Source organism: Triplophysa dalaica, chromosome 24 (genome assembly GCF_015846415.1).
Source record: "Triplophysa dalaica isolate WHDGS20190420 chromosome 24, ASM1584641v1, whole genome shotgun sequence".
Classification (NCBI taxonomy): Eukaryota; Metazoa; Chordata; class Actinopteri; order Cypriniformes; family Nemacheilidae; genus Triplophysa; species Triplophysa dalaica.
The window spans coordinates 8,409,015-8,423,470 of record NC_079565.1 but is presented as its reverse complement, the minus strand read 5'-3'; the positions used below and the strand labels follow the sequence as shown (position 1 = coordinate 8,423,470).

Genomic DNA, 14,456 nt, shown 5'->3' with positions numbered 1-14,456 from the left:
TTACTTTCTTCTTGCCTCTGTTTTTTATCTGTCTGTCTTAATTAATTGTACATCATTGTAAATTATTGAAATTTATTTTACATCATTGTAAATGTTCATATTTTTTTAGCTTTGAATTATAAGAAAAAAGCATGGGGGCAGTGCATAGATGAAGTTTAACATTGTACAGCCAGAGGTGCTTACAACTTGAAATACTCGCCTTAAAATGTATTTATTCGACATAAGGGACATGTTTTGTACTCAGCACTATGTGCTTTACATGTTATAGGCGTTACTTCAATCGTGCACGTTTCGGTGGGCTTATGTTTTAGGTTAAGTTTCAGGTCGTGGGCAAAATCAAATGGCGACAGTGGACGTGCTGTAGTGATCCAGTCTGTAGTAGTCTGACTGAATGTGTCTGACACAACTCTGAGATGCTAGGCAGGCAAAAAGCCCAAATTCCGATTAATACCCGTTTTACTGCTTTCAACACTCGCGTGTACCTAACGAACTGACAGCCATTTAACACACGTGTGTGTGCGTGAATAAAAAAATGTATTTCACAACTCTGTACGCTGATTTTTCACAGATTGCTCACGAGCATACCTACGTGCCTGTGTGTTTACATAACCAGACTCTCTTCCGTTCACGTTGAGAGTTCTCGCGATGCTTCAGAACAGAGACGTGTGGTATTTGTAGTTCTATGCGCAACGAAAGATCGCCCACTGTTAGAATCGTTACAAATAAATGCGTATACGTTACAAAATACACGCCACAAAATGTAAAATCAAACAATGCGTATGGTATTATGTCTCCTTAACTAAAGTGCACCAAATAGACGTGTCTGTCTCGTATTCTAAAGTATGACTCATTGGTTTAACAGCTTTAGAGAATGAATGAGACTGGCGTGGCTTCCTACCAATCAAATCTTCCTGACTGCATATAAGGGGCGTGGATTATAACTCGGTTTGGCCAATAGGCAACAGGCTTCATTCATAAAATCGTGTGGGGGTGATCGTTGGAAGCGTGGGTTTGGAGGTTTCGTAACCCTGACTGAAACAGAAAAACCAGTTCTGAATCGCGACCAATGACATTATTTGAATGGAGGTTACCATAATGTTGGTCCAATCGTTTCTCACTCGGAACAGCTTTCGGCCCGCCCCATTGAAACAGAGAACCGAATGAATGAGAATGGCCCCTTTGTGATTGACGCGGACAATAGCCAACGAACGCTAACTTGCAATTGGCGGACAGATGTTTCGACCAATCCGCAATCCACGGGGGTTTGCATGGGCGGGGATGGAGTAGGTGGGAGGTGTGCAGTTAAATCTGGATAGACTCGTATGTTAGAGGAGTTGTAGGGGTGTGATGCCACAACCTGCTTATAAAGGGGCGCACACGTTGAGGCTTTAAAGCAGTGCATAACGCCCAATTTTGCAGGTCATTCACCACACACAGCCAGTCTTAGACATGGAGTCGTTTAACGTGGTGGAGACGCTACAGCCTGCCGAGAGAGCGCTCTTCTGGGTTGGCGCACTAACCACGGCCTCGCTGACGCTGTGGCTGTTGTACAAGATTCTCACTGGCTTTAGGATATGGGTGATAGGAAACGGGGATCTACTCTCACCCAAATTGGGGAAATGGGCAGGTAAGTTGACAGACATTCGGTGACAATGCAATGAACGCTTGTACATGGGTGGCAGAAATGTGCTGCGTAATTGGAGCATTAAACTTGATGAACTTCGTGGATGTGAGAAACTATCATCATTTTAACTTTTGGACGTTTTGCCGCAATATATACAATTCAACGTGTCACCATTGTTCATGTTTATCACACAAATATAAGTGTACACAAGGGAAAGATTAAATCTAATTGAGGCATAAGGATTTTACGCGTGTGGTCAATGGAGGATACGTGTCTCAGGTTGACTCATTGCGCCATACATTCATATATTATGCGCAAATGACATGTAATTATGAGTCAGTCAGGTGTTCTGGCCTGCTTCAATTTACGTGTTTAAAGCGAAAATTGAGCAAATCAATCGCAATCAATTAAATTCAGGAGTTACGACAACTCTTTTATGACGTCGTCATGCATAAAACAATACACGTTGAAATCTGGGCAGGTCTGTCGGCGATTCTAATCCGATCATTTTCGAAATATCGAGTTTTTCCTTAATATTATATGTCTGGCCCGACCTGACCCAGTTATTCAGTTTCCTGGCTGAACCGTGCCAATGTTTGTCCCGACAAACGCGCCTTTCCAGATTGATTTGACAGTCTGGGTAAAATGCGGCTTGGTTACTCTCTGGATGCGTTTCAACCGTAGCTGTCGATTGTTGACCGCCACATCCCCTCACTGGGGCACGGAGGTTGGTTTTGGCAACATGACGCAGTTTAAAACGCCAATCTTAATTATAATGCGGGTCCATACCACGTGCGCCATGTGAGGGGAGACTTGTGTTTTGCTCAAATGTTGAAAACGCAAATCGCAGCGCACAGATTTTCACAATCGGACATGAAATACAGTAAGTTCACACTGTTATCACACTGTTAAAGATTTTGAAATGGCTCATCATGCCGTGGCCATTCACTTGTGGGGGATGTTGCCAAGGCAGCAGGTGCACCAGCATTTAAAAGCGGCCCTAGCGGTCGGATTGCGTAGTGCACCCCAAGCGTTTTGAGAAATCGATTGAATTGCTTTTTATTTTTATGTAAAGCGATTTTCAACACTCTTACATTATGGTTTGTCCACTTCATCAAAGGTTCGGGGTTTTGCTGAAGGACACAATGCGTACACGACACATTCGTGAATCTGCAGTTGTTTAGTTGGTATCAGTCGGCATGGATGACGAGGGCATTCGCCACATTCTGTTAGTTTGAGTGACGCGATATATGGAAGTGACGAGTGCCACTCCCTGAAACTCAAAAAGTTGACCAGTTTGACTAGTTTAGTTTTAACGTGCATGATGATCTCAGATGAAGCTCGCGCAGGTTAACTGGATGCGACTCGGTGGAGGTTGGGGGGGAGGAAAAGTCCCTTTTCCTGTCCATCCAGAAGCACAAGTCTCGTGAACTTGAGCAACAGCGCATTTTCCCAATCATGAAACTGGTAACGTTACTACATACAAATGACATTCCTTTCACGGTCTGCGCGCCCCCGCAACATGTTGTGAACTTGTTGAACTAGCCTACATTTCACCGGTGTGAAGTAAAAAAAAACATTTTTTAAAGGTTCAAAGCGCCGATTTTGTGATAGTATGAAGATGACTCATAAAGGGAGTATGCTAACGGGTTCTGAGGATGAAGCATCTGGGAAAGTGTGGTGTGTTCTCTATGGTGTGTTCCTAAAGTTAAAAGCTAAGGAATGCCTGTTATTTTAATGGGAGACCCCTGGTGTTATTCCCTGGTACTGCACTTCCATGGTAAGGGCAATGAGATGCACTTGTGCAAAATAGTTGATTGCTTTTGTACACTGTATTTTCAGGATTAGCTTGCTCTCAAATTAAAATGTATATTAATGAAATTTTCAATGGATATCTTTTGTTTAATGAAAGTCATTTCATGTATGACTGACTTCTGCAGAACACAAAATATGTTTTGAAGAATGCTGGTAACCAAAGAATTTGAGACTGTATGGCCCCCCCCAAAAAAATCTCAAAATATCTTCTTTTGTGTTCCACTGACGAAAGAGTCATATACAGTACAGGTTTGAATGGCATTGGGGTGAATGAATGACAGATTTCTAATTTTGGGGTCAACTATTCCTTCAATCCATCACAGGATTGATGTATATCTAGACATTGCTTCTGACATCAAGTATAAGTGTAGGCCCGTTACATCATCCAATCCAAATCTTCAAATTTCACCATGAATATATTAATCATTAAAAAGGGAAGAAATGAATCGTAACCTATCTTTTACTCTGTACTAATACTAATGCAGTGGAAAACTTTCCTCTTTGTGAAGAACAATGCCCCCAAATTTACATAACTAAATTATAATGCATCCTGATTTTTTTTTTGCAAATAATTATTCCACACATTAGATTATTAACTGTAATTTTGTACTGTAAAATAAATATGCAATCAACGTGTATTAAAGCACCACTGAAGGCACTTATTTATTGTTATAGTAAATAAATAGTTATGTCTTTGCAATGCTGAGCAGCATGAGGAAGTCAAATTTAGAGTTCCATCAACCTCCCCCCCCCCCTTCTCCTCATGTGGCTCACTTCATCCCTTCTTAGAACATTGAATGTGTTTGAGAATCACAGTTATGTAATCGAGCTGCAGTCATTCATGAGGACGGGGGCGTTGTGTCACACAAACTTGCTCTGACATTCATTCGGAGGGAGTTTTCGGTTTAAAAAGCCACTTTGGCTTCCTTGCTTCAGGTGGAATGTGGTAGAATGCAGAGTAGCGTACAATACTGTTATGTTACACAACTTAAAATCTAAATATGGTAGTTTAGCTCTTCTTTCAATATTTTTGTGGAGTTGGTAGACTACAGCATTCAATTCATTTGCGTTCCAGTTTTGTGTTGTGCTGATCGTGGATGTGCAGGTTTTTGTATAGCAACGTTAGCCCATTCATGCAAGGTAAAAGTGACAATGTGAATGAAATGTTTTCCCCGCTGCGTGTGAGCGAGTGAACGTGGACTGCGCCACTTGTGAATGTGTGAGCCCTTGTGCGCTCTTGCTGTGAATGATGACATCGTGTGACTGGCTCTCGCGTTCAGGGAGGGTTCCGAAGGTGGGGGGGCTCGGAAGAGAACGGTGCCGTTCATGTGACCAACACGCTTGTTGCCACGTGCTGAAACTGAGGATGCTGGGTAAAATTGTCACCCCTTGTCTATTCTCACCCCTCCTCCCTTTTTCCCAGCCTATCTCCATCCTCCAACTCCAGCTCATCCCCTCAGTCTCCATCACTAAGCTGATCCCCTCCCACACCCGAAATCGGTTTGTTTGCCCTCTCTCTCTGCCAGCCCCCACCCTCCAGTTTCTCTTCTCTGTCACGACTCTGCTTCATTTTATTTATTTATTTCCTGGAAAAGGAAATCTTCCATATGCCGTTTAACGTTACAGTTACGATTCGCACATCCCATTTCAGCAAAGCATTGTGTGGCATGTACCATAAGTTAATTTTTTTTTTTAATTGGATGTCTTTTGACAAAATTAAAACGTTTAATATGGTTTAAACAGGCTGTACGCAATATTTCTAATCATTTTAACTATTTAGTATAACCGTGTGTTCTAACACCACAAATATAAAACCGTATGGTTTATGTGAGATGCTCTTTAATTTTCTTCACAAATTGTTTCCCTTGAGCATGTCTGACAGGTGTTACTTGTGTACATGTCTAACATAAGATTTAATGTCTGTGGTATGCATTTTTCTAGATAGGAATAAACAATGGCGCTGCAATTTACAACAGTACGCTATGACTACGTTTAGGGTTTCTTTTGTCATTTTGACTTTTTTGCACTAAACATTTTTAACAAGGAGGAAAGACTATTGATTTGTCGTCACGTTTTTTTGTGCCGCTGCTATTTATGATATCGAACCCTCTCACCCACCCAAAATCGTTTTTTTTCAATCCACCTTTATCTGACATTCTATTTTGGGTGTTGAACTGCTCTAGTGTGTAGTTTTCCTGCTGGCCATGTGACTGGCTTGTGCTATTTAAAGCGTGTTGCTGCTTTGGGGATGGGGGGGGGTGGAGGTGTTGGGATTCTGCAGTGCTACCGAGCCAAGAACGGAACGGTTCATTCATGGAGGGGGGAGAGAGAGAGAGCGCGAGAGTTGCGACAGATTGCATACAGTAGAAGCTGGTCTGAAGGTGCACGCAAGGACTGCATCAAGCCCCCCAAAACACCACCAAACCCCCCCATCAATAGTCGGTCAGCTTTTTTCTGTGAACAGTGTGGTGTACCAAGGGCTCTACAATGAGCTGGGTTGCTGGGGGATAGATGGAAAGGCAGAGAGAGAGAGAGCGAGAGAGAGAGAGAGCAGCATCTTGTTGGTATTCAAGTGCTGCGGCTGTTCCAGACGAAGCAGCTATTTTTACTCACCGGGCTTCTTTTTTTAGCGCAGGAATATTGAGTCTGTACGGCTCCGTATTTCTGAACGTACTGTTCGTGAACATATGCAAGCACGACTGCTTGTGCCAACCTGCTTGCAGAGGGACGAGTATCCGCCCTATTCATTCTTTAAAAAATCTTTATATAATTTTTATAAATGACGGTCTGATGCGTTTGACTATTCTAGGTAATTTGACCTGTCGAAACCGCTCAACAACTTGGATTCTTGGAATTTGGAGATGCGTCTTGTGTAAAACACTATAGACAGTACGCTTGTTTCCAATGCAGCATCCTCTGTCAAGCATCTCATTTTTAAATCTGAATTAACGCACGCTTTATCCAAAGCGATTTAAACATTAGCGTATCTTGTGACGTTCACGTGGCTGCTTGCGTAGGTCATGGTTGGTCCTGGTTGTATTGCGCACGTCATGAGAATTAACTCCTGCTGGGTGATTTGATTGGCGACGGTCCATTCTGTGATTTCCGTATCGTGCATGACACAAAACAACTTTTTGCAGATGGGATTTTGGGCACAGTTTTGTTAGGGATGGATTGAGATGCTTTGAATGGCCTACAATGAAGCCAAAACATAGCCAGATCCTTGCATTGAAATCTGGAAACCGTCACCCAGGCCGTCTTGCTTTGAGCTTGTGTTCTAGCATGCATTTACACATACACTGTGTACTATAAGATTGGAAAATATGAAGCACTTGAACATTCATGGAAAGTGACCCATTTTTGATGACGTATGCTGTGAAAGATCCGGTGTGAGATTACTATTACATAGAGCGGCATGAAAGTGAACTAAATGTGCAGTCTTTGTTTGATTAAAATCATAACAATCAAATCGAGGGGTAGATGTTCTCAACCGGCTTGTTCTTCTGTCATATCTTCATTTATTTGCACTCGGATGTAAACCGACCCAGAGTGGTTTAGACCATTAAGTCCTAATGAATCAGGGCGTGCCTAATTCGAAGGATGAATAAAAAAGCTTGCAAATTACTTTTGTCTCCTGGCTTTCGTTTGTTCTCGCGCTTTCTCGCTCTACCCACATCTGACTTTGCGCAGTCTCCCGTTTCCCCCCCACGACCCCACCTCTCCCCGGTTTCTATTTTTAGCAGCCCCCAGGATCCCTCCTCACCCCTCCTGTGCTGTCGTGCTCTACAGACGTCATAACCCCATCCACCCCCCTTCTCTTTCCCAACAGCCCTGTTCTTGCAAATGACCACTGCCCAATGTGCCCATGTCACACTTTGATCAGCCATCACATGTTGTGTGTCTTTATGCTTTTGTGTGCGTTGTATCAAACGTGAGAATCGTGGGATGTTAATTCGGTCGAATGAAAATTCTGTCTTTATTTATTCAACCTCATGTCATTTCGCACCTGTATTTGACTCGTCTGCAGAACACAAAAGATGATCGTTGATAAGCAAACAACATCGTCCCCCAGTTGACTTTCATCGTTATTTTGTGTCCATACAGAGACATTCCTCCAAATATCTTTTGTGTTTCACAGACAAAAGAGTCAGATACTGGTTTTGAACGAGATGAGGGTGAATAAATGGACCCCCATTTTATTTTCATGCAAACTCTTCCTTTAAGAGAGTTGTTGGAAGCTTAAATGGTTCAAGGCTTGGCCAAAAGTGTAAAATCTCTGCACGTTAAAAACTAGATTTTAGGTCATCATGAATTACTGTAAAGTCTTATTTATTGAATAACAATGAATTCTGTTCATGTCACTCGGGGGCTTCTACTAAAGGATGAATTGTCCTTTTTTTTTTTTAAACGTTTTTCAAACGGATTTTGTAACCCATTTTCTCATCTGCCATCGGTCAAACAGATTGCAAGAGTGACAGCATTGCCGCTGGTCAGGATTTACATACGGTGCGAACAGAATCCCGTGTTAATAGTACCATCATGTTTGTTTTTGGGAGACTCTAGTGTTTGTTTTTGGGAGACTATAGTGCATTTTAAACTGGTTTAAGTGTACTTGAAACATCAAATTATGAACATCAGCTTGCAGTTTAGCGTGTATAGCATAAATGGATCTGTCGACTGTATATCTCTGACAAGTTTGTTTTCATTTGAAATGAATAATCAAGCTGATCCTGTCGCTTTCTTTTTCCAGTTGTGACGGGAGCCACAGATGGGATTGGGAAATCCTACGCGGAGGAGGTGAGGGTTTCTCTTCTTATTTATCTCCTCGCTCCACGGAAAGCACAGTGACTCATCACGAGACAGAGGTTTTACTCTGAGGCCAGGAGAAGGAGGGTGACTAGAAGACTGCTGGTGGTTAAAAAAGACCAGTTACCTCAAATAACTTGGTCGCGAGCTGTCTGAAAGTTCTTTGGCGTCACATTTGATGTCTAGTAATTAACATTGAGTCATGAAGCAACAGTGTGCCGTTTTGTTCTTGATCAATGGCATTGCAAAATTGTAGTACACCCGTATGTCATTGAACAGACAAACAGTTCGATGGGATATTTTAACATTAAAGAATAATGGAGCAATAATTGTTCTCCTGTCTGCTTAAAGAGGTCTTCTGGAGTTGTTGCTACAGATGCTTTGCACCGTTTTAAATAAGATGATTAAAATATTTTCTTTTTCTCAGCTTGCCCGACGAGGGTTCTCCATGATGCTCATCAGCCGATCTCAAGAGAAGCTCGACGACGTGGCAAAGTCTCTCGGTCAGTCTGCGTGTGTGCGCGTGTGTGTTGGCAATCTACAGAGCTCTTGTGTGTGAATGACAGACAGTCCTCCTGATGTTAATGAAACTAGGCTTATTTTTAGCCTTGTCCTGAGAGGTAGGGTGGGGGCCTGATTCACTGACTGGGTGGAGAGCTGATGCAGTCTGGCAGGAGTTCACAGTCTAAAGGTCCATGGGTCGTGCACGAACTTCTCAGAATGATGATTTGCCTTTTTCTATTCCAATACATAGTTGTGGAGAGCGACGATCTTAGATTAGTTTAGTTTCTGTCGATCGCCTGCGTGAATGCTGTCGGGCGGAGACGAGCATCCATAGCACCCTTGATTTAGTTACATGTGTTGAGGGGCCACGGATTTCCCATTTGTTACCTGATGGGATATGTGTGCATTGAATTTTAGTGCCGCTGCCATTCAAGATGGACTTAAAACCAGCTTGTTTGTCTTTAAACATTAAACATCTTTTCATAAATAATATTTTTACTCTCCCCTCCAAAGCCTTGCTGTAAAAGCGTTTGCCAGTGTTCTTTCCCTCTTTTTTGTTATGAATGAAACGCGACAGGTTTAGAGATTTATGAATGGCAGTTTTCTCATACGTAGGAAAGCAATTCTTGCCGTTTTTAATGAAGTAATGATTGGTTTCAAGATGGACTGATTCTACAGAAATGCACTTTTAAAGGAACCATGCGGTCAGGTGCTTTTGTTACTATTTGCTTTTATGCTACATGGAGACACTTAACCAATAATGAGGTCTGAAAATTCTTGGAAATTGTAGTTGGTACCATGGTTGTGTTGGAAACACTGGAGGAGGTGGTCATGGGAAGCCACGAGTCGGGGCATTCAAACCCAAATTCTCTCGCATCGAGAATTTTCATGCCACGTTTCAATGCACGTTTGCATGTATACAATGCCGAATTGCATCCTGTTCTGCAAATCATTTTGGTCACTGGAATTTTCCTCTCATAACTCACAGGAACAGTGTTTAGACAAATGAGCCTTTGGGCAATAAATTCTAATTGCTGCATGCACCTCATGCAAGCAGAAGGGAGGGAAGGGAAACCTGTGAGTTTCCATAATTGCTGGGTTTGTTTGTTAAACGGCGCCCCCTGCCGGACACAATAGGGAGGGTTTTCTGCTGCAAGGTCCCTGTGAAGTTATTTTTAGAACAGCAGCAATGGCAGGGATGCCTGATCTTGGACTCTAAAGCCAGTATTAGGTCTGCAGCTTAGTTTGACAATGTTTTGATCAGGAAAATTACAGGAGAGACTTATTTTAATTCCATCTTAATATAATTTTGACTTTTCCATTTTCAGAAAGCACGTATAATGTGGAAACAAAGACCATCGCAGTGGACTTTGGTCATAATGATATCTATCCTAAAATTGAAAAGGGTCTTTCTGGACTGGAAATCGGAGTTCTTGGTGAGTGTACTTCTACCCCAATTTTGTTTATATACAAGCTTTGTTACATAATCAAAAATAATTGTATTCTTGACATCGGTTTTCTCTTCATTCCAAACATTTCACATAGTCTTGTCAGAACATTTCGTCTGTTCTTGTTCTCTATATGAAATCGTGATGTTTTTTCATATTGTGCTCTCGCATCTAATTTCTAATGGTTTATCTCCCCCTGCTGGTGATTCTTGAGACCACATCAGGCATAACGCTTATTAATTGCAACCTATCTTTTGTGTTTTTATCCTTATAGTTAATAATGTGGGAATCTCATATCCATACCCTGAGTTCTTCCTGCACATTCCTAATTTGGAAAACGTGAGTAACTTATTCGTGCATGTATTGCATACTGTAACTAGCCATTTTAACGTTTACAAATGAAGAGTTTGGTGAAAATGAAAACGTTTATCTTGTTTTATTGTGTTAGTTAGCTGTATGTTTTTTAGTTATGGCTTCAATAAATACAAACCAAGTGCAGTTTGATTGATGTAAATTGAAATGCATAATAAAAAAATGATTTTTACCAATTTCAAAATTTTGGAAGCAAATCTTTAAATATTATCTTGTTTTATATCACATTTTTAAGCAATCTTATTTGTTTCCTCCCTCTTTTTTGTATAGTTCATCGATAATATGATCAATGTCAACATCACCTCAGTGTGTCAAGTAAGTCATGACTGATTCGCAAACAAAAAGCTGAATAGGCATGAATTCATACAGGTTTTAACATTGAGAATCATACATTATAAATGTAGAAATACTGTGGCGTTACTGCTTTGATCCGCTCTTATTGTACCTGTTCTCACTCCCTGTTTTGCTAAACTCCACCAACGCCGCCTGTGTTCACCACCCACACATTTTCTCTCTCTCTCTCTCTCTCTCTCTCTCTCTAGATGACTCGTTTGGTGTTGCCCAGAATGGAAGCTAGGTGAGTCTTTAGATTTTATATACTTTTTAAGTAAACATCCCAATAGCAAATGACTGGAATTCCTAACATGTCACCAAAAAGTGCAGCTCTTTAGATGAGTGGGTGGGGGCGGTGATGTTGTCCTTCCTGATCACCTCTTCGCTCATGTTCTCTCACTCTTTGTGTGAAATTGAAAAGCAACAGTGCTTTGATCCGATTGGCTGACACGGTCACATGCAACTCTTAAGCCAATGCTGCGGGTGCACACATTTTGTACAGATAGTTCCAGTCTCTGCACACCCCGGCGCTCTACTGCGACTGCAGGGGTACTGCATGAGAAATCTGGTGCCATGGCAACACACATGGCGACCATCATTAGATGCGTGTTTGAGTGCAGTGTCTCTTTTAGATTCTCAGAGCTGTAGGGGGGTTGATTGCGAGTTGTTTTTCCTACCTGTTGGGTTAAAGAAATGTTTAAACATATAAACAATTAAAATAAAGGTTACGTTTCTCATTGCAGAGCAAAAGGTGCAATTCTCAACATCTCTTCTGCCAGTGGCATGTTCCCCGTCCCACTGTTGACCATCTACTCCTCTACCAAGGCGAGTACTTGCATGACAGTTGATTTCTCTATAACCGTTGCCCGCATGGGTCATCGCACTTAACGTTACGGTTGCATGGATGATATTTTAAATAACTAAAATATTTTGTATTTCCATTTCTACAGGCATTTGTGGACTTTTTCTCTCGTGGACTTCAAGCGGAGTATAAGTGTAAGGGTGTCATCATCCAGGTGAGAACCAATAAGAGACCAATAACCAATTAAGAGACCTCTCCGAATGTATGTAATGAGCAATTCTAGATGTATTGTGGCCATTCCAGCGTCTGTTGGATTTCAACAAAATATTTATAAAAAGTACACATTACTGTTGTATAGCCTAAAAGTGAATATTAACTTTTTTTTCTGTATTTGAGGTCTTAAAAAAGAGGATCTTTTCTGTTATTTAGACGTGTTTTTCCAGTTCTGCAATTAAATGCAAATATAAACAATATTTTTATTTGAAACATTGTTCTTAGTTCCCAGTATTAAACGAAAATGATGGTCAATTCCAAATTGAATGGTCTCTTAAAATCTTAGCAGCTGTATTGTGCAGGTTAGGTGTGTGTTGTGATGTTATTTAAGAAGACTCCATATGTAGGGAGGACTTGACCTTTTGATTGTATAAAACGTTTGAGAGGTCGAGTTTTAATGTAGGCTAATCTGGCTTAGTCGGATGAAAATTAAAGAAGTAATGAACAATATTAGATTTATGATAAGAATACATCGTCAAATTCTGAGAGCCGTTTTACAGAAACGATAGCTTTTATTTACAAATCCCCAAGACTTTTAGCAAATGACGTCAAACTTCTTTGTCCCTCTTGTAGAGTGTGTTGCCTTTCTTTGTGGCTACCAAGATGACAAAGATTAGGAAGCCGACTCTAGACAAACCTACCCCTGAACGCTACGTAGCTGCTGAACTGAACACTGTGGGACTGGAGGACCAGACCAACGGCTATTTCCCTCATGCTATCATGGTAAAAATGTCTTTATTTCTTATAGAATGAATACCTGTTTCAGTATATTTGTATAGCAAATAAAAAGAGGAAAAACGTATCGTTGTGTCTAACAGGGCTGGGTGACCACCGTCTTCGCCCCCATCAAGCTGGTCATCTATCTGGGCTTGAAATTGAACAAGTCCCAGCGTGGAGGCTACCTTAGGAGGAGAAAGCTGCGATAGGATGAGAACATGGTGCGATCGGACAAAATGTTTTACCAAATGTATATGCCGAGTTGAGTCCTCTCAAATCTTTGAAATACGTGTCACAGTGTTGTTGTATCTTGTTTATGTTTATTGGAAGAATATCTGTTACACACACGTTCCACAATGATGCATCTTGAATGAAGATTACTGAAAATTGGAGTTTCTCTTGGCTGATTGACTTGTTGCTGGTTGTCTGAAATGGGACATGTGATTTTCAATGCAGGGTGAACTACTACATTGCAGGGAACGCTTTCATGTCACTGCTGTTGTAAGCAGAGGGATATTTATATGGTGTTGGGTTTTTTATATTTATTGACTTTTATATGGGGCTGTTTACTTGCACTGTTGTTACCTTGACTGCCAATATATTCGTTTTCAATTGTGCCTTATTCCTTCTTAAATGGGTGCTGGCCTTATTTTTTTTATTCTGAATTGATCATGTCTATCCTGAATCTTTCACTCTTGTACTGTATCAATATGAAACCAAAAGGTTGTTTGGATGTTTTGGCCTTTTTCAGGTTCAAAGTTTACCTGCCACCCTTGATGTATTTAAAACCTGTGTGCCTTTTTATATAATAGTTTGACTTTGGTACTGTTTATGGACAGGAGATATTTTGCGTGTATGTTGGATCTAACACATATTTTCTTCCACTGAAGACTTCACTGTGTGGCGGAATATCACCAGTTGTCTTTGTTTAAGCCAAAGCTGTACTTGAGAATTACCTCCATAGCCTAGATCTCTGTATGACCAGTGTCAGTCAGGCTAACATGCCAGGTGGTTTAACCTGATTGGTTGCCTCGGGTATAAAACTTGAACGTTCTCATTCCAGACCTATTGAAGAGTGGAACACCATGTGCTGCTTTACCCGTGACGATCTAAAATGCTTGTTTGTTAATAAAATTACTTTTCGGTAATGATTTTTTGTTTGTCTTTTCTAATAAATTTTTGAACCGTGCATATGTCTTCAGTGTCAAATCTTTTTTTCCCCTCATATTCCATATTACTATAAGGGTTTGATGTATTTTCTGAATCTGTAACTTTAATTTAATCTGATTTTAGATTGCAATTAATGTAAATTACTGTAATTTGGAATATTTTATGTATCATATCAAATGTGTAATAAAGAACTTCATATACTAATGGTGTAGTTGTTAACATATATAATACGGTCCGTGTTTTTTTGTAACGTTAAGTTTTACATTTCAGTAGTAAGGTGTTCAGCAGTGATGTTCAGTAATATTAAATTCTGAGAAGGGTGTTTAGACTACCTTGTCCAATATGCTGCATGCTCAAAAATGAGTAAGTTAAAGGCTTTAATGCAGATATAATTAAAAATAGATACATATGTTTACTTAAATACAGGTTGAGGCAAATGTCTCATGTCTCACCCCAGCCATCTCATCTGCATCCCTGAGTTTTTCTAAAATTGTTCAACCTGTAACACCAGAATTTGTGAAAATAGTATTTTTTTGTGTAGTGCATACTTGTGTAGTGCATACTTGATAAATTCATTATACAAAGGTGCAAT

At 40.7% G+C, this 14,456-nt stretch overlaps 1 protein-coding gene across 1 annotated transcript; it reads left to right on the top strand.

Moving 5' to 3' along the window:
• The first annotated feature begins 1,330 nt into the window (after positions 1-1,330).
• On the top strand, positions 1,331-13,842 carry hsd17b12a (hydroxysteroid (17-beta) dehydrogenase 12a). Its single transcript, XM_056740146.1, has 11 exons — positions 1,331-1,627; positions 8,190-8,236; positions 8,673-8,748; positions 10,078-10,185; positions 10,472-10,536; positions 10,840-10,884; positions 11,112-11,146; positions 11,646-11,727; positions 11,853-11,918; positions 12,551-12,700; positions 12,796-13,842. The coding sequence occupies exons 1-11, from the start codon at positions 1,450-1,452 to the stop codon at positions 12,901-12,903; spliced, it is 960 nt and encodes a 319-aa protein (XP_056596124.1). The 5' UTR covers positions 1,331-1,449; the 3' UTR covers positions 12,904-13,842.
• The last annotated feature ends 614 nt before the right edge of the window (positions 13,843-14,456 follow it).

Excerpts from the sequence above, each read along its gene's own strand:
- hsd17b12a (XM_056740146.1), top strand. The coding sequence starts at position 1,450 with ATGGAGTCGTTTAACGTGGTGGAGACGCTACAGCCTGCCGAGAGAGCG. Across the intron at positions 10,885-11,111 it reads ACATCACCTCAGTGTGTCAA|ATGACTCGTTTGGTGTTGCC; the intron begins GTAAGTCATGAC and ends CTCTCTCTCTAG. Across the intron at positions 11,147-11,645 it reads TTGCCCAGAATGGAAGCTAG|AGCAAAAGGTGCAATTCTCA; the intron begins GTGAGTCTTTAG and ends TTCTCATTGCAG.